At 36.2% G+C, this 21231-nt stretch overlaps 1 protein-coding gene across 4 annotated transcripts in view; it reads right to left on the reverse strand.

Moving 5' to 3' along the window:
• CEP170 (centrosomal protein 170kDa) overlaps positions 1-21231 on the reverse strand; it is a 130578-nt gene that overhangs the window by 27525 nt on the left and 81822 nt on the right. For 3 of the 4 annotated variants that reach the window (XM_011981154.1, XM_011981155.1, XM_011981152.1), the window contains 2 exons: positions 16090-17922; positions 8045-8279 (listed from right to left, as the gene is read on the reverse strand). In XM_011981154.1, coding sequence (XP_011836544.1) covers positions 8045-8279; positions 16090-17922 — 2068 coding nt within the window. The remainder of the gene's footprint in view (positions 1-8044; positions 8280-16089; positions 17923-21231) is intronic. The other variant, XM_011981156.1, reaches the window with a different exon arrangement.

A 21231-nucleotide genomic window follows, 5' to 3' on the forward strand; every position in this document is an offset into this window, starting at 1 on the left:
AAAAAAAAAAAAAAAAAAGAAGAAAAAAATCCAACAAAACAACAACAAAAAACAAAGGAGACACAGACAAATTTGGGAAGACTCCAGGCATTATTTATTCAACAAAATTTATTTGGTATCAGTTGGGCGTGGTGGCTTACCCCTGTAATCCTAGCACTTTGGGAAGCCGACGTGGGCGGATCACCTGAGGTCAGGAGTTCGAGACCAGCCTGGCCAACACGGTGAAACCCCATCTCCACTAAAAATACAAAAAAATTAGCCAGGCGTGGTGGTATGCACCTGTAATCCCAGCTACTCGGGATGCTGAGGCACGAGAATTGCTTGAAACTGGGAGGCAGAGGTGGCAGTGAGCTGAGATCGTGCCACTATACTCCAGCCAGTGTGACAGAGTGAGACTGTCTCAAAATAAAATAATTTTAAAAATTTATTTGGTATTTACAAAGCAATGGTTATGAATGATTTCATGATCTCACTGTACAATAAAGAATAAAAAGTTCAGTCAAGAGGCTTAAAGATTAATTTATGTATTGATTAACTCACATATTTGACTTACATATCAACTATAAGGAAGGTTCACAAAAAAGTCTCCTAATGAAAAGGAAAGATCTTTCTCTTCCATTAGTGGAAACTGTCAGTTAATTTATTAGATGTTAGTGGCATTGTGATTCAATAATAGAAGACCTTAACGAAAAAAATTTGGCAAACCCCATTCTTTATGCAACAAAAGTATGGAGAACTGGGACAGAGTTACTCTGAGCCACAAAAGGTTTAGGATGGGATAATAATGAGTTGAAATTGGAGGTTTCTTTTGGGCAGCAAGAGCAATTTAATGAGTGACCTGATTACAAAAGCAGAGTTCAAACAAAGTACATGGAGTCTACTAGCTATCAAGAGACAGGGATTTAATTTTTTTTAAGGCACCTCAAATTATTGTCAATGAAATGTTTATCACTACAGATAAGTTACATTTGGTAAAATGTAGAAAGATTCTAGTCTCGAAACTAGACTTATGAATGTGCTTCAAATAAGCAGAGAAAGTCGCAAATAGAGAGGTAATTAAGAGGATAACTTTGCAGGTTTTAGCAAACCCACGCTATCTCCACCAATGACAAAATCAGTAAGTTAAAAGAAGATGGTCTGATGTCATCTGACAGGAAAGTACTTAATAAACAAGACTCGAGATAGCCAGAATATTTTTAGAAACCCGGGTAGAGACTATGAGGAAGGAATAATGAAGTTTTAGGAAATGTGGGAAACTACAGAGAAATTGAAGAATCACTGTCATCTGACCCTATGGGCAGATGATTTATTTCCCTACTCTTGCTCTTTGGATCTGACTAGCCCAACAAAATAACAGGGCCTAGACTTTAGATATTGTGAATCAATAAATTATGTCTTAAAACTGACTTAGCAGATATGCCTTATTCCTTGATTAAGGTCATTTTTATTTCCATAATATTTTCTCCAAAACAAAAAACATTTTGGTATTATCAAAGCTCACCTCCACTCACAACTCCACATGTAGTATATCCTTCAATTGTATTATAATTAAAGACTTGTTAGCTAAATTGCAATACACAGAAAAGCATTATATTACCTTATACACAATAAGAAAACCCATACCATTTAATTCTGACAACTAAATTGGTTCCTACCAACAAAACAAACAATAAAAGCACAAAGCTTTTAATAATGTATTAAAATTACAAGTAATTTGGTTTTTTACTGTTAAGATTACCACTCATTCATAACTGTAACTGCAAATATTTTAGGCTTGAAAAACATAAACCATAGTCTTATTTTAAAATATTTTCAAAGAATTTGATCAGTATTCTTTTTACTTGAATTTCACTAATAAAATTATGTGTAAAAGACTCAGTAATAATAAAAGCTTTTTGTCTTACAATGCCAAGTGAGTTTCATTTGGAATCAACAAACCAGGGAATGGGACTGATAGGTGTTCTGTGATACATTTATTTTTTTTTAGACAGAGTTTCACTCTATCACCCTGGCTGGAGTGCAGTGGTGTGATCTCGGCTCACTGCAATCTCCGCTTCCCGAGTTTCAACAATTCTCTTGCCTCAGCCACCCGAGTAGCTGGGATTACAGGCACCCGCCACCACACCCAGCTAATTTTTGTATTTTTAGTAGAGATGGGGTTTCACCATGTTGCCCAGGCTGGTCTCGAACTCCTGACCTCAGGCGATCTGCCCGCCTTGGTCTCCCAAGTGCTGGGATTACAAACGTGAGCCACCGCGCCCAGCCGACACATCTATTTAATGATCACTTTAATATTAAAAAATAAGCCACTTACATACCACTGTTTTTACTAAGAGGACAAAAACATTTGTAATAATTAAGTTTGGACTGAAAATCTGAACAAAGCATTGGCTGGGATTCTTTAGCACAAATAAGGTAAGCCTAGCATTTTATAAACTGTAGGAATGTAATGCTGATTCTGAAATTCCAAGTATATCTGGATTCTCATAAATTTAAATATGTGAGACCTACAGAAAATTGAAAACTCCAAATAAAGTTCTAACTATAATCATAAACCACTGTTTTCTCTGTATCCCTCTTAAATATAACTAACATTTATTGACTACTGACTATATGTCAAGCACTAGGTTAAGTATTTGCATCAACTTGTCACCTCTCTCAGGTTGGCACCATTAAGTCCATTTTCCAGATGAGATCACTAGAGCACAGTTAACTCACCCAGGGTCACACAGACCTTGTGGTCGAGTTAGGTTTGAATCTCAGACCAAGAATATGGTCTGAGTCCATAGTCCATATTCTTCACCACTCAGCTACACTGCATCCCTGTCACTGAGCTTATCTCAGAGTTCAGCTACATTTGCAGCTCCCTCACCATTCCCTGGTGACACCATTTACTGGCTCTAGTATTTACTCTTTGCGAATGACTCTACAACGATGAGTCTAGCTCTCACGGCTTCCTGTTTCACAGCCACGGTTCAACTGTCTGCTAGATTTTTTCACAGGGCTATCCTTTAGGCATCTTGGTGTCAGTATGACCAAAATACAACCTACCTTCTCTTTCCATACCTTCTGGCTTCCCTACCCTCACCAATCTCCCATCTGATCAACCAGGGAACCATTTTAAATTCTGCCTTACTATTCCAGCAACCACCAAAAGCTAGGCCTCTTGTGCCACACAGCCAAGTTGTGGATGCACAGGAAAAGTTCTTGAAGTAAACTAAAAGTGCTACTCCAGTGAACACAGGGATGATGTGAAAGCAAAACAGCCTAAATAGCCTAATGCTGATATGGACAAAGTCTGAGTGTCCGGATAGAAGATCAAACCAGCCACAACATTCCCTTAAGCCAAACGAATCCAGAGCAAAACCCGAACTCTCTTCAACTCTGTGAATGCTGACAGAGGTGAGGAAACTGCAAAAGAAAAGTTTGCAGAGGTCGGTTCATGAGGCTTGAGGAACAAAACCATCCCCTCAACATAAAAGTGCACAGAGAAGCAGCAAGTGCTGATACAGAAGCTGTAGCAAGTTGTCCAGAAGATCTAGCTGAGATAACCGATTAAGGTGGTTATAATAACAACTGGTTTTCAACGTTGAGAAAACAGCCTTTTATTGGAAGAAGATGCCATCTAGGACTTTCACAGCCAGAGAGAAGACAATGCCCAGCTTCAAAGCTTCGAAGGACAGGCTGACTCTCTTGTTAGGGGTTAGCTGGTGACTTTATGTTGGAAGCCAACGCTCATTTTCCATTCCTAAAGTCATAGGGCCCTTAAGAATTATGCTAAATCTACTCTGCTTGTGCTCTACACATGGAACAATAAAGCCTGGATTACGGCATATTTACAGTGTGGTTTACTAAATATTTTAAGCCCACTGTTGAGACAAACTGCTCAGAAAAAAAAGATTACTTGCAAAATATTACTGCTCATGGACAATGTACCTGGTTACCTAAGAGCTCTGACTGAGATGTACAAGGGGATTAATGTTGTTTTCATGCCTGCTAATATCCATTCTGCAGCCCATGGATCAAGGAGTCATTTTGACTTTTTGTTGTTGTTGAGGTAGAGTCTCGCTCTGTCCCAGGCTGAAGTGCGGTGGTGCAATCTCGGCTTACTGCAATCTCTGCCTCCCAGATTCAAACGATTCTTCTGCCTCAGCCTCCCGAGTAGCTGGGATTACAGGCGCATACCACCGTGCCCAGATAATTTTTTCTATTTCTAGTAGAGATGGGGTTTCACTGTGTTAGCCAGGATGGTCTTGATCTCCTGACCTCGTGATCTGCCTGCCTCGGCCTCCCAAAGTGCTGGGATTACGGGTGTGAGCCACTGCGCCTGGCCCATTTTTGTCTTCTAAGCAGAAAATGTATTCCTTTATTTAAGAAATACATTTTGCAAGACTATAGCTGTCATAGGTAATGATTCCTCTAATATATCTGGACAAAGTAAACTGAAACTCTTTTGGAAAGGATTCACCATTCTATATGCCATTAAGGACATTTGTGATTCATAGAGGAGCTAAAAATATCAAGATTAACAGGAGTTTGGAAGAAACTGATTCCAACCCTCATAGATGACTTTAAGGGTTCAAGACTTCAGTGGAGGAAGTCACTGTAGATATGGTGGAAACAGCAAGAGCACTAGAAGGACTAGAGGTACAAGTGGATCCTGAATATGGGACTGGATTGTTGCAATCTCATGATAAAACATTAACAGATGAGAAGCTGCTGCTTCTGGATGGGAACAGAAAGTGGTATCTTGCAATAGAATCTACTCCTGGTGAGGTTGTTGTGAGCACTATTAACTTGACAACAAAGGATTCAGAATATTACATAAACTCAGTTGATAAGCCGGCGGCAGGGTCCGGGAGGACTGACTGCAGTTTCGAAAGAAGTTCTACTCTGGGTAAAATGCTATCAAGCAGCATCGCATTGCTACAAGGAAATCTTTCATGAAAGGAAGAGTCAATCAATGTGGCAGACTTCACTGCTGTCTTATTTTAATTAAGAAATCGCAGCCGGGCACGGTGGCTCACGCTTGTAATCCTGGCACTTTGGGAGGCCGAGGCGGGATGATCATGAGGTCAGGAGAGCGAGACCATTCTGGCTAACACGGTAAAATCTCGTCTCTACTAAAAATACAAAAAATTAGCTGGGCGTGGTGGCGGACACCTGTAGTCCCAGCTACTCGGGAGGCTGAGGCAGGAGAATGGCGTGAACGCGGGAGGCAGAGCTTGCAGTGAGCCGAGATCGCGCCACTGCACTCCAGCCTGGGCGACAGAGTGAGACTCTCTCAAAAAAAAAAAAAAACCAAGAAATCGCCACAGTCACCCCAGCCTTCAGCAACCACCACCCTCAAATAAGTCAGCAGTCATCAGCAGGGATGTAAGACCCCGTGTCAACAAAAAGCTGATGACTTACTAAAGGCTCAGATGATCACTAGTGTTTTTAGCACTAAAATATTTACTTGTTTAGGTATATACACTTTTTTAAGAAGCAGGGTTACTGCACACAGTATAGTGTGAACATAATTTTTATATGCACTAGGAAACAAAAAAAATTATGTGACTTACTTTATTGAGATATTTGCCTTACTATAGTGGTCTGAAACCAAACCTGCACTATCTTTGAGGTGTTACTGTAGATAATCATCCAGTATAATTTTTTGGTTAAATATGTTTCATTTGGTCATCTGTAAAGCTGGTATTATAGCTCTATTTACCCTAATATTCATGAAAGTCTGCATCATGTCTTATATTCCTATTAGATGGAAGTTAATATCTGTATTCATAACAGAGAAACTGAGGCAGGAGCTAACAAAGCATATGCATCAGGGATACCTGAAAGAAACTTTCCCTCGTCAAACTGAAGACCAAATATGCCATATCTCGCTTATATACTTTATATCCTAAATGGAGCTTGCTTTTGTGCTTTAAATTTAAATGCAGGTAAACAGTTACTATGTACAGATTAACAAAGTGCTGATCAAGTGAAATAGTCCTAAATTCTAAACAGAAAGAGTATGCTAAAGCATAAAACATTTTTATAATACATTAAAACTCACTATTATATTTTTCAAATAAAAGTGTCTTTACTACTCTTCAAATATTGCTCTTAGCACAGGAGTCTTTTAGGTGACAGTAGTAGTTCATGTAAATAAATAAAATTATTTCTCATATTCTACTTAGTTTGTGATTCACAGCCATTTGAAAATGAATTTTCTCACGCTAAGCAAACTTATCACTGCCCTATAGAAAATTACATATCAACATTTCCTTCCATATTTTGTATTTTTCCTTCTTCCTTCCACTACCCTCCTTTTTTCTCCATATAAAATAAAACAAAAAAACCCCACTTCTCTAGCTTTGAGATATATGTCTGGAAAGTATATCTTGAAAAATTAAAATCCCAAAGTCAAGTTTTATTAGCATAGTGCTACTGACAAACTAGAGGGATAAGGCATGAACATCACTGGAGGTTAAATAGCCTGGCCTTAAAGTCCTGCCATAGATAATAAAAAGTACACATTGATAATAGTAACACTATGCACATAGCAAAATAGAACCAAGTGAAAATACAGTGTATAACCCTTATTCCCTCTTCTGTTTGTATTACAACTGTTTTTTTATTTGAGGGTAGGGAAGTGTATTTGGCTCAGAAGAAGGGTTTTAGTCTTTCTAGTTTGGGGTAGAGGGAGCTTGAGAGAGGAGGCCTCCTGCCAGGAGGCATCTAGACATACAGGCACCACTGGATCATTATATGGACGTCTTTTTCAAGGGAAGGGGAAATATGATGAGACAAGAGTAAGACCTGTGGTTGCCAGCTGAGCCTGGAAGTACAAAAAATGTGTCAAGTTGCTCTCTCTACAAGCATTTTGTCGGCCCATAATGATCCATGGATGCCAAAGCACATATATGCCTTTCCTCTAACTAGAACAACTGGCTTAAAATGCTTCAGTAATTACTCTCCTAAAAAGCTATTTGTATGTTAAAGCAAAAATGTTTTAAGCAGCACAATGAGATTAGAAAGGCATGTTTTTTCCAAGAATAAAAGCAATGACAAGTGAATAGTCTTTAAAAATAAAAAACTAAACATCAAACCAATGAGCCAGAAAAAACACAATTCACAGAAGTCAATGAAATAAAGAAAAAAAAGATGAACATTAAGATAGAGTAAAAGTTTGTTGTTTTTTAAAACCATCTATGAAATATTATGTATAAACTCTTTAATAACGTTCTCAAGTATACAACTTGAAGATTAAGGTCTTAAAGACAGAAGTAAGCTTAGTATGTACACAGTGAAAATGTTTAGGTAACAAATGGTATAGTGCAATAAAATTTAACATCTCACAAACTTTAAACAAAAAATCCTTATATTTTAAGTACTATAACATCTGCTTGAGTATAATCTGTCTTCAAAGTTCAGCCATAGTAAGTTATTAATTATGTTATTAATTAAAAATCATCTGCAGCATAAATTTTATTTTTTGTACATAATCTAAATCTAAAAGTTACTATAAACATATTTATTTAATCTTCAAAATAATCATATTTTGTTTTACTTACTAAAGGGTTGAACTAACCATACTTAATGAGCTCATAAAAGTATGAGTGAAAATCTGCTTACCCTAATTCTCTCCAGAGAGCATTAGCCACATCTCTAACACGTATACTATTACATCTTTGGAAGTTTAAAGGAAAGTAATCCATAAATTGCCTGCACAGTTCTTAATTATGTAGATCTGATACTGCCTCCCTTTCAAAGTTATACTTACTTATCACCATCTATAAAAGAAACTCTTAAAAAGGGAGGAGAGGGGAGAGAGAAAAGGTCAAAATAAATCAGTTCTACAATATGTTAGTGGCACAGGTATAGAAAAAAAAGGAAAAAAGTTGGATAGAGAGTAATACTACTGACTAAACAGAGTTCACAGTTATCTGTGGATTTCAGTTCCTAGACTACTAGTAAAAATGAAGTACAAGCTAAACTCTGTTGCCAAGTTGCAACGTTCTTAGAAATTTTCAGTTCTTAAAGGTAAGTTCTGAAAACCAACCTGGCTATCTCTTCTCGATGAGCAGTCCAATCTCGGATGTAGTCTTCCTGCTCTTTAATCCGGTGCTTGAATGAAGAACTAGTAGGCATTGCTGATCCAGCGCTCTGCAAGCGAGTGGTTTTCAGGGCTGGAGAAGTACGTAGACGGGTATGTTTAGGGGAATTACGGTTTGATCCAAATTCATCTTCTGAGGTGGAAGCATAATCAGTAGGAAAGCGCCTCCATCTTGAATTTACTAAATTAGTTTAATTATTAAAAAAAGAATTATTATGTTATCATTTAAAGGAGGTAAAAGTCATGACTTCAAAACACCATGAGAGCGCACACACAGCACAATTTTCAAAAACTGACATACACATACCTCACAAAAACCATAAGTCTACTACTCCTTAGAGATAGAAACATTACACTTTGGTGAATTAAAAACAATGAAGAATCAAAAACATCGAAAGACCATGTTTTCCATAGTGTGGTGAATAAACATTCAGATGAAAAATTTCACTAATGATAAACAACTAAGCAAGCTCTATCCATCGATGTTTAACTGGAGCACTTTTCAATTGCAAATATTTCTTATTTGAGTGAAAATATGAATTTTTCCAAAAAAAAAAAGACAGTAACAACATCAACGACAACAAAAATAAAAACAAGGGAAAAGATTTCCTCATGCCACATGGACTTTCAACATGGAGATGGTAAAAACTCTCTTTTCCCAACACACAGACGTGCATAATTCCGGCTGTGGAAATTATGCCTTTATGGCAGAAAAAAAAAACATTACCTCTGTCATTCAACATCCTGTTACGCTACGGTTGGAAAAAATCTTTTTACATGGTAAAAAACACAACAAAGCATCTTCAGTACAACTCTCTGCTGCTTTGACACTGAAAGCATATGGTGAAAATAGACAATGGCATAAAATCTACAAAAAGCAAAACTCTACAAGCTTTTGTCACAACCATTGACATTGAAGGCACAGGAGATACTGTGAAGAGTCACATTAAAGAAAGTGGCAATCACTTTCTTATTTACAGTTAGTAAAGACATTTAAAAAATGGCATTGCTGAAACATTTAAAAAATCAGAAGACAAAGCAGACACTTTACTACTGTTAATATGAGAATCAAACATACAAATAATTTGTGAAGCATCAGTAGAGGTAAAGAAGAGAAATAAAGGCTAATTCCTGGTAAACTTCACAAGGGCAGGAACCATGTCTGTTTAATCCAGTAACATATATCTAGCACTTAGCTGAGCGTTGGCTAGCAAATTTTTAACAAATATTTTGGAAAAAATGTAAGACTTCCTGGATATAAACACTTACTTTTCCGAAACCTAGTGAAAAGCATTAAATGTTATCGGCGTTTTAAAGTAATAAAACCTTAGCATCTTTTTCCTTTTCAATAGAAACTGACCCTAAGCTGCACAGAACCCAGAAGTTCCTCCACTCGAATTTTATGCCTTTTATGTCTTTTCCTCCAAAAAGTACATTTTTACCTGGGGATCTCTAAGGCTGAGCTTGCTCTCAGATAAAACTGGCATACCTTGCCACCAGAACCGGCTTAAGAAACAGAGAACTCTATAATGAGGAATATGCCATAAATTAGAGCCTATCGATCTGTGCTCATTCACACCCCTATCTGGAGATCCTGATGTTTGGAGCGACATTCATTCACAGATATGAGAGAATGAACATATGCGGAAAGTTCACGGCTCTCTGTAAAAGTGTATGCAAATGCATATACTAGGTAATTAGTCATAGATTTTTTTTGAGGAGTTTAAACATAATTTCTGATTTTAACACTGTAAGATAATTTATTAACATAGATACTATTTTTACCATGGTGATAATGTACTCATTTCTAGATATAAAAACTTCCATGAGTTGAAGTGATCCTGAGACTTGAATCCAATTTTAGGAAAAGTTTAGGAACAAGAGTAAAGAGGTTTAGAAAGAATTAGAAATATGGCAGGCAAAATCAGAAATACTGTAAACAAATTTGTACTTCTCAAAAAACCGTTTCATTAAATGCTAAATGTGTGTTTTTTGCTATCTTACAATAGTGTTCATAAGGAAAAAAAAATCAATTGTTACATCAAATTTCCTGATTTTTGATTAGGCAACTATGGTCACCATACATATGATTGGAAACTAGAGAGAAAAGAAAAGCAATTAACAAAGAGCTTTAATAAACTGGAGAACATATGAAAACATAAGTATGATAAAACTAAGACAGTTAATTTCGAGGTAACTTAGAAAGAATGGCATTGATGGCTGAGAAAGAATGGCATCGATGGCTGACTACATGAAAGCAGAATGAGAGACTGAGTGCCAAGTACTGTTAATATATGTTAAATGTCAGGTGACCACATATAAGCAGAGCCATGCTAGAATTAACTTTAAATAGTCTGAGCTTAGGATCAAAAAGCAATTACATTTTGAGGAAAAAAGTAAGAGAAAAACTTCCTTTTCACAAACTTTCCATCTCTTTTCATAGGTTGGTCTACCTAGAAGTCAGTAAGAATAGTAAAGCTACTAATAATATCTTTTAAAAGCAATCAGAGGCTGGGTGCCGTGGCTCACGCCTGTAATTGCAGCACTTTGGGACACTGAGGCGGGCGGATCACAAGGGCAGGAGGTCGGGACCCTCCTGGCCAACATAGCGAAACCCCATCTCTACTAAAAATACAAAAATTAGCCAGGCGTGGTGGTGCATGCCTGTAATCCCAGCTACATGGGAGGCTAAGGCAGGAGAATCACATGAACCCAGGAGTCAGAGGTTGCAGTAAGCTGAGATTGCACCACTGACTCTGGCCTGGTGACACAGCCAGACTCCGTCTCAAACACAAAAAGAAAAGCAATCAAAAGAATACAGCATATTTTACAAAGTAAAAGGTAACATCTTTAGGTACGTTCTTTTAAAATTGAGGAGGAAACTGGATAAAATAATCAGCATATAGCACAGAAATAAAAATGTGATTAAAAATTATTAAGTAATTAAGAGCTCCCTTTGCCAGTGGAAAACATATCACACATGGTGTACTACGAAGAAAAGCTCCAGTTACCTCTGGACACACTGAGTCTGTGTAACAACGAACAGCAGAGCAGAGACTGAGTGAAATGACGGCTACTGGTGGAGAAGGAACTGGGAAAGGGAGTTCAATGCAAGGCCCTTTAACCTATTATTTCTCAAAGAATTAATTTCAAAACTTTTTGCTTTCTTAACATTTGCTTCCAAACTATACCAGCTACCCAACTTTTTTTTTTTCCCTAAATTCTCTACCACCCGCTAATTAACACCAAAGAAACTTCAAGTTAAAATATTTTAACTTTTCCCCCATCTACTTATTTCATAGAATTTTGGAACCGAATGACCTTTGACATGAGTCTAAATTCTTCCATTTACATTTACAGAGAAGAAACAGGCCCAGAGAGGTCTTACCTTGCTAAAATCACAGTATAAGCCAGGTCTATGGACTCCCAGACTTCAAAACTAATTATCTGAGATTCCAAGTGTTGCATACATTCTACACTTTTGTTTCCAGTAAGTTTTTTTTTTGAGATGGAGTGTCCCTCTGTCACCTGGGCTGGAGGGCAATGGCGCCATCTCGGCTCACTGCAACCTCCGCCTCCCAGGTTCAAGCGATTCTCCTGCCCTCAGCCTCCAGAGTAGCTGGAATTATAGGCACCCGCCACCATGTCTGGCGAATTTTTGTATTGTTAATAGAGACGGGGTTTCACCATGTTGGCCACGCTGATCTCGAACTCCTGACCTCAGGTAAACTACCTGCCTCAGCCTCCCAAAGTCCTAGGATTATAGGCATGAGCCACCGTGCCCAGTCAAGTTGTTTTAAAAAGACAATCTAAAGTTCTCATGTAATGATAGTTTTTCTGATTTCTGATTTCTACCTGTGTTGAAGAAAAACTTTTTCTTTTGAATTTTATTCAGCTTAAGTAACAATTTATAAAAATAAATTAGATTTTCTTAATATATTATTAGGCTCATTTGATGGGTTGATATTACTAAGGCATTTAAAGGTGTTTGAAACGCCAATCTCTAAGAGACTTATTGGTTAGTAAAGGCCTAGACAGCATATATATTAAAATGAAAGTTCCAAGATGGGCTTGATTAAGCTCTTAGCTAGAGCTACAGCATTCATTACAAAATTTAGTTTTTAATTATATAATAGGCAACATTCCCTCTTGTGTTGTAGTACTAAACTACTATATTCACTACAAAAACATACTATCATTTATGATGTCTAGAGAATTAAAAAGGAAAAAAAGAGTTGTTAGTATCGTATTTCTGTGACTGTTCCAATTTCTTTGTTGGCATTAAAACGTGCAACTATAGATTTTGCAAACACACTTCAGAAAACACACATTGCATCTTCATACTATATCAGAATATTTTAGTGGAAAATTACCACAAACATGTTTTGCATGTATATTTATGAGCATGCAGCAATAAGATCAGTTGGGGAGAAAAACTGCTGACAATGCTCTGTTTTGTCCTTTGGCCTGGAGAAAGAGTTAATTCAAGCCATGCATGTCCAACATTTAATTTCTACTGCCTATAAACTGTGAAGATTAGAATTAAAAAGGGACAGCAAACAGTCTAAAAAATTTTTAAGGATATTAACATAATGTTTTCATTTTCTAAAATGTGCACTTATAATGAAAACCAAGTGCTTTATTTTGATAATTCAAGGTCTTTAAATTTAAATGTATCTTGCCAAAATAAATCTGGATGTCTCAGTTACAACTTGGTATCAAGAATCACTGAAGGAGGTCAGGTGCCTGTAATCCCAGCACTTTGGGAGGCTGAGACAGGAGGACAGATCAGCCTAACCAATATGGTGAAACCTCGTCTCTACTAAAAATACAAAAAATTAGCCGGGCCTGGTGGTACACGCCTGTAATCCCAGCTACTTGGGAGGTTGAGGCAGGAGAATCACTTGAATCCGGGAGGCAGAGGTTGCAGTGAACTGAGATCATGCCATTACACTCCAGCCTGGGCAGCAAGAGCAAGACTCTGTCTCAAACAAACAAACAAACAAACAAAAAATCATTGAAGGAATGTTTGGGGGGAAAAAAAACTAGTTAAACTCCTAGAAGCAAATTGCAAATTACATCAGAGAAACATAACAGAACTCTTCTCTTAATGCTAAATCTGAGATTTCCAATCTTCTATTTTTATTACACGTTACTTTAAAAAAACTCTTTTTTTTTTTTTTTTTTTAATGGAGACAGGGTCTCACTTGTCCCAGGCTGGAATGAAGTAGTGTCATCACAGCTCACTGAAGCCTTGAACTCCTGGGCTCAAGTAATCCTCCAACTTTGCCCTCCCCTAAAACACTGGGATTACAAGCAGGAAAGACTGTGCTGGCCTAAAACTATTTTAAAGACATCATCTAAAATATGGAATTGGAAACATTACAGAATTATTTTTACATATCCAATTGGGACAATATCAAAGGTGCTAAGTTCAGATTATTTCCAAGGTCTTTAAAGTTTATACCGTGCACAGCAACACTGATCAGTATGATTTAACATTCTTTTAAGTCATGTTTCAAAAGATAAAAATTTTCTTTTTTTTTTCCATTCAAAATAGTATAATTATCTTAAACAGAAATGTTATAATATCAAAGGCACCTAAATTAGCAAAATCAAACAGGTATGTTTGTTTGTTTGTTTGTTTGATGACCTTCTCCATACAGCTATTATAGTATGTTCACACTGAATGAAAGATGCTGGCTACTGTCCTAGATAAGATGTAATACTATAAATGGGTACCTTGAGAGAATCTGAATATACAATCCCAGATTACAATGTGGCTTTATGCTCATAAGGTGGAATAGAGAATATAAACTGGGTAAAACATCAGAATTGCAAAGATTTTAGTAAACAATACCAAAACCTTTATATAGTATATTGACCTTGCATATACTCCTGATAATAATCCAGTAGATTCCAGCTGTCTTCTGGAAGCTTGCATACAAGTAAACACTCAAACTATTTCTTAGAGCTAGAATAAATATGGCAGAACAACAACAGGCTGGGGATTAAAAGCCTTTGATTCTCATTCCGCCCCTGCCACAGCCATGTGCCCAGGGCAGGTTATTTTCTCTCTTGGCCTCAGTTCCCTTAAGGGAATAACTTTTCTAACTCTTAAAATTCCATGATTCTCATTATTTAATATACTGCTAGTAAGTATGAAAAGACCAAAATCATATACTTCAATTTGTCCTAGGGAATTTCATATACAATTCAAGGTTATTTTTGGACACAGAAAACTGAATATTTATCAAGTTCTGTATTCAAAGAAGCAGAAAATGAAATGTAGCTTTATATATAGCATCTTACAGTTGTTTCTTAGACCTGCTGAAGTAATCATATTTAGCTTGGATCTCAAGCCTTATCCTAAATATCAAGGAATAAAACCACATCATGTGTTAAGAGGTACTCCAAGCTACCTGGTAACACAGAAATTATGTTAAGACAGGAAAATACACACATATCTTAATGGAGATGAGGTGATAAAACACGGAGTATAGCAGAAGAAATTTCTTCAGGAAATGCAGCAGAGATGAAATGTGAATTGAAGAAGTAGAACCATAAGCAACAACAGAATGAAAAAAAAAACCAAAATAGTTAGTTTTAAAATATTTGGCAATAAATTTATGAACCACCAACCAAAGCTTCAAGTGTGGAAATGAGGACTGGGGTAATAAGGAAAATGTTGTCTAATTTTTTTTTGGAATCATGATTATATGTTATCTGGCTTCAGCCTACATCCATTTCTACCATAGACAGTGACCATCATTACCAAACCCACTGACCAGCAAAGAGAGAGAGGTGAATGGAGTGGAGGAAAGCAGCAGTGAAAAGAGGAAGAAAAGTGAAAAAAGTATCATATGCAAAGTACCGTTCCTTTAGGGTCTTGTAGGATATAGTGTGGTAGATGTAAACCAATCAAAAATAAAAAGATGAAATTTCCTATCAACTTCCCCTCCACTTTTAACTCAAGACTTAGGGCTCACTGAGATGTCTGCCTACTGAAAATCATCACGCATCTGCAAGCCTGTTATAACAGCTGGCCTCCCACACTGGCCTTTGCAGCCACGCCCACACAGGAGGCTCATTATGAAGTAATGAGAACAGGCTTACAGGATACAAACAAATATCCACCTCATGACTCTTTGGTCACACATGTCTCTCAATGGCTTCAGCTCTGAACACAAAGTATGTAAGCAAACAAATATAACAACATCAGTTAAATTCTGGTGGAGAGTAAGTAGTTTTTGTAGTTATTATATTCAATTACACCTAATTACTAGAGTTAAACGATGTAACAGCACTTTTTGAGATAATGCTCATAACCAGTTAAATTTCTACAGCCCAGTTTGGCCAATATATGCTGAGTGATTCCCCATGAATCCATCTTCTTCCACTGAAATAAATTAAGGGTTAGTTTTCACCTGCTCCAACTATAAACAGATTTAACTTTAAAAAGTATAGGTAAAGTATGTGAGACATTTCAAAATAGGTAGGGAAAAAAAAGAACAAAACATTGATTATTTAACTCTGAAAGAAGTAATGAAGCATACGCTGCTTTTCTTCAAGTTCTTAAGGGCTTTGAATTATGTGAGGATATTTAAAGGTTAAACACACGCTTTTAGAAGCACAATGTTAATTCCTATACTTTAAACCAGATAATGCCAGATAATCTAATTTTGACACACACACATCCAAATATATCACCAACTGGAGAATTAAAACTCCTAAATCAGCTCAATGAATTCCTAATTTTGAAATCACTATTTTGCCCCAGGACTTTAATTGGAAGTATATATAACTTCTGACTTTTCCATTTACTATGCTACATAAAACTATTTCATGGAACCTCCCTCGCCACCTCATATATCATAACTTTTGTTTCGAACGAGTATCTTGGGAAGACAACTAGACACTTTTTTTTTTTAAAAAAGGAACCCCAAAATATACAACATGCTAATGCTATTAGAAATCTGGATCCAATTTACCTGAAGCAGAGCCATGAGCTGAGGTCATACTTTTGACCTTGGAGTCTGAGAGTCGAGAGATACTGTTAGCTCTAATTCTAGGAGAAAATTTATCTGATGGTACTAATCTGGCTCCACTTCTAATGATGGCTTCTGCGGTCCTCGAAGAGGCACTACTTCTAGAAATTGTTGCTTCAGAGTCACTACGAGCTGACAGTGAGCCAAGTCGTGTTCTACGAGGCTGAGCCAATAAATCAATCCGAGAGATGTTACGCCTTCCTGTGGGAGGTTTTGATGTAGAACTTGTTGTGGATACTTCAGAAGCAACAGATGCTTTGTCAGCATCGGCAAGTTCACTGTCTGAAGCTTCACCAAGTCGTGCTCTGCGCAAGAGGGAAGTCCTGGTAGGTCGTGGCCTTGGAAGGGTGGTCGATTTACTGGATGAACCAGATACTACCGGAGAAGTCTTAGATTTCGTTACTTTACTTCCTTCCAGTTTGGAATGTACATGCTCATCAGCTGAGGTAAGTGGAGTCCGTCCATGAGGTTTACAGGAGTAAGTTTCTTGATCAGATGACATAATATCAGAGATGGCAGAATGAGGTACACTAGAGGTTTGATCATCATCGGTTAGGTCTACCGAAGGCTGTCTTATTCTCCCACTGGATTGAACAAATTTACGACCATCTGCTCTTGAACCCACATCTGTGGAACGACTTTTTGTTTTCTTTTCCATTTTTTCCCTAGTACCTGAAGATGACGATTTTGTAACATCTTTGGAAGGAGAACCTGTGGAACACCTATCTTTATAGAGGCTAGTGAAACTCTTTCGCTTTTGGGTTGATTTTCTTTCAGTTTCTCCAGTAACCAGACTGATTGTACTAGCTGTATCTACATCAGATTCTGGTGAAATAGAATTGTCTCTGTTATAACTCGGAGTGTCTGGTCCTTCATCAGTTTTATTATCTTCACGTAGTTTAGCTTCTAGAAAAGCCATGACTGCTTCTGTGTCTTTTAGAATAAGGGTTGTGTCCATACTAGAATCAGGATCTAAAGACTCACTTCTTTCTCGTATTCTACTTGCAGATGTTAATGCTAAAGAAGAAGGAGTAGAGGAAGTCTGTTTATTTATATGGGGAATAAGTTCTATGGGTATGTTTGGGCTGGGTTTTTCTATAGTGAAGCTCCCTTGTCGCACTAATGACTTGGAGGATTCCTTCTTGTCTCCTCCCTTTGGAGTCTGACTTTTCAGAATTTCCTCAGCTTTTCTTCTTTTGCTCTCACTTTGTGCCACTCTGTCTCCTTTGCTTGTAGAATGTCCTGAATTTTTTTCTGGAGGTTGTGATTCTTGTTTAAAAGGTTCCTCCCTACATTTATCTGTCTGACCTGAAACATTTTTGGAAGACAATTTAGTAGGTGTCCACTGAGCCTCCTCCCTTTGTTCTTGTTGTTGAAGTTTTGCTAATGTTTGCTTTACCAAAGAAGTTTCCTTATCAGGTTCATTTTTCTCCTTTCCAGGAGCAGAGCTGCCTAAGTGAAGTAGGGTTTTATTATCTCCACCAGTTTTGAGAGTCTCTCCATTTACTGCCCTGTTCATTTTACTCAAGGGTCTGTCGGCATCTTGTTTATCTTTCTGGTATACCTGTGTAGGTGCTTCTTTCTCCTGAAGTTCTGTGTCTTGTTTTTCTCCTATCTCTGACCTCTGTGTTATAACCTTTGCTCTGTGGCTCTCAAGAGACTTTTCTTCATTTGGAAGCTGGGGAAGGGTTCGTCTCCTTCTCTCTCCCTGGCTAGCCAAGGAAGTTGCAGAGCCAGTACTTCTCACTGTCATGCCAGACTCACTGATCTCTGTCTCTATAAAATAAAAACCACAAAGAAGGAATTGGTTAAGACAAAAAAATAAAAATAAAAGGAGCACCCTACAGTTGTCTGTCAGTATCCACGAAGACTGGTTCCAGACCCCTTCTTCCCCCAGGACACCAAATTCCAAGGATGCTTAAGTACCTTATATAAAGTGATGTAGTATTTGTATATAACCTACTCACACCCTCCCATATACTTTAAATCATGTCTAGATTACTTATAATACCTATTACAATGTAAAAGCTATGTAAATAGTTGTTAATACTGTATTGCTTAGTGAATAAGTACAAAAAATAAAGTCTATACACGTTCGGTGGGGACGCGATCATTTCTTTTTCCCTCTCAAATATTTTCAGTCCTCAGGTGAATTCACAGATGCAAAACTCACTAATACAAAACCTATGGATGCAGAGGGCCAGCTATATTACATTACATTTTGAGATGTAATTAAAAATGACTTAGCCTAAAAAACAAGTGAGCCAGCATTGTGACTAAGTAGTTTAAAAAGTAAGTACAATTTCAAGCTGCACAAATAAGCAATTCCTAGAGGAGTCAGGAAGGCCAATTGTATGAGATGAAAATTAGAGTCATCTGATCATTTTTCTCCTTTCATATATTTAATTTTCTATTTATTAATTGACAAAAATTATGTATCTGTGTGGTGTATAACATGATGTTTGGATACACGTATGCCATTATGGAATGGCTAAGTCAAGCTAATTAACATATCTATTACCTAGCATACTTATCCTTTTTGTGGTGAGAACATTTAAGATCTACTTTCAGCTATTTCAAATATACAATGCATTGTTACTAACTACAGTCATAATGGTATATAAGGCTCATCTGATCTTAAACCTAAATATATTGCTCTTCTTTCCTCTTAATGTGTTTTATAGAAGGAAAGTTCACTGTGTTCATTCTTGCTTTTGTAACCTTCCATCCTTGAGGTTTGCTCAAAAAGCCAGAATCTAACTATTGTAGATGTATACAGAGAATGTCAAATAAACATTGTTTATTTTCTGTATTTTCAACTACACAGTAGAGAAGAACAAAATATATAGTTTTAAAAAAGTATTATCTACTTCAAAGAATGACACTTTTGGATTTCCTAAGTAAAATGAAAAACACAGAGCTTTAACATTTCAAAAAAATCTATAGCTGATTAAAAGAATTTTAAAAATTGTAAGTATGAAATAGCAGAATTTTCACAGTCAGGACACAGCAAAATTTTATAAATTGAGGAAGTTTTAAATTATAGTCTTCTGATTATTAATGCCACATATGGAAATACAAAATCCCTTTCTTTTTTTTCAAGTAGAAGCCGATGAGAAAATATATATTTTGATTTTTCCACGAGAGAATTTGAGAATATTTAAGGATTTTCCTGACTGTTAAAAATGGAATGTATTTTTGAGAAAAAGGAGACATCTTTTCAGGGAAATATAAATTAACATATAAAGCTTCCTAATCCCTTAGGGATAAATGGAGAAAAGATACTAGATACAGCTTCTGTGGGTCTTTTTTTTCTCTTTATAATCCTAAAAGTTCAGCATTTAAATATCGTATCAATACAATGTTATGATGGAGGAAAATCCTTGCTGAACTGATAGATTTAACTTTAATTTAGTCATTAATCATGTTATATCTTGTTTTGTTTTTTCTTTCATATGTCTTATCTCCTTAGTACTAACTGAAACATCTAGAATGTAATGGCTACTTTACCCTTTTGTATTTTTCTAGTATTTCTCATACTGCCCCCTCCCCATATACATTCAATATGTTTAACAAAAACATTTTACGATTTAAGTGGATTTATCAAGCTTATGTAAATAAGTTCATTTAAATATGATGAATAGAAATGAGATCATGAAAGCTAAGTGGTATATTATTTTTTATAACAAGGGTAGAACTTTGCTTTTCACAGATAATACTTAATAATTTTATAACAGATTCTTTGGTAAATTTATCTAGCCTTCTGTCTGGTTTCTTTGTTTCCTAAACACAGGGTATATGAAGCAAATGACTCTGTTCCCTCAAAAGAATTTTTGGTAATACTATCAATAACTTCTAGATTCTAATATAAATAAATGATGTAGCTTTTCTAGTACACTGCTATGTAGCTTCCTCAAATACTTCTAATACTTACAAAATTCTTAAAACAGATTTTTGGGGTGCCACAAGCCTGAGACAAAACAAATTTCCATTTGCAACCAGAACGAAATTAAGAAAACAGATAAAAACCACGTACAAAATCTCATCGAGGGTCTTTTTGTTTTTTAACTGTAAATGGGTATTTATTTTTCAACTTGGATAAGTTTTTTATTTTGATTTTTTATTGTAAGTTGACAATGTATATTTGTATATGTTTATGGTATATAAAATGTTGACCATAAATACAATGTGAAATAATTAAATCAAGCTACTTAGCATATTCATCACCTCAAAGAGTAAACATTTTTTGTGATGAGAACATCTAAAAGGTGCAATACTACATTATTAACTATATTCACCAGGCTGTGCAGTAGACCTCAGGAAAAAACAAGCTGCTTCCTCCTGTCTAGCTGAGACTTTGTACCTTTTGAGCACCATCTCCTCATCCCCTTTCAGGGTCTTAACTAATGAACAAAATGCAATAATGAAATCCTTGAAGGCAAACAATTTCATTTTGTTTAAATAAATTTCATTTTGTTTGTAATAAAAATCATACGACATAGATTTGTAAGATTATTAATTTCTTTTTCATTAAATGTATCACATGAAGTAGGCACTCAATAAATACCTGTTGTATTTATGAATGAAATCATTTAGACCTGTCTTCAACTTATTTTTAAATTTTAACATATATACAATATATATATGCTTCATCTACATATGTAATATATATACACACATATATATTATGCTTCATCTACAAATTATTTCCTTATCTTTAGTTAAGATTATACTTTAATGAGAGCTGCATCATTACTCAAAATCATATCTTAAGATATCAGCATATCAGAAAGAGTAGGAAGAATTTTTATTTAAAAGTAAAAACACAAAATTTAAAAACCATTCTTATTTTCAACAGCAGAAATTTACAACTAAAAGGAAAAGTGCCTTGGAATGAACTATTAAATCCAAGCTGGTGTCTGTTCACCTGTCCTTAGAAGTCTCAACTTATGAAGTCCACAGAATTTCTCAAAAAACAGTTTTATCACTTTGAATTTGTCCCCTGCTTAATATCCCTCAAAATATACAATATCTAATAAAAATCAGCGTTTTACTTATAAAATAAATTCATGTATCAGCATGAGA

The sequence above is a fragment of the Mandrillus leucophaeus genome, unplaced genomic scaffold, assembly GCF_000951045.1.
Source record: "Mandrillus leucophaeus isolate KB7577 unplaced genomic scaffold, Mleu.le_1.0 Scaffold220, whole genome shotgun sequence".
Classification (NCBI taxonomy): domain Eukaryota; kingdom Metazoa; phylum Chordata; class Mammalia; order Primates; family Cercopithecidae; genus Mandrillus; species Mandrillus leucophaeus.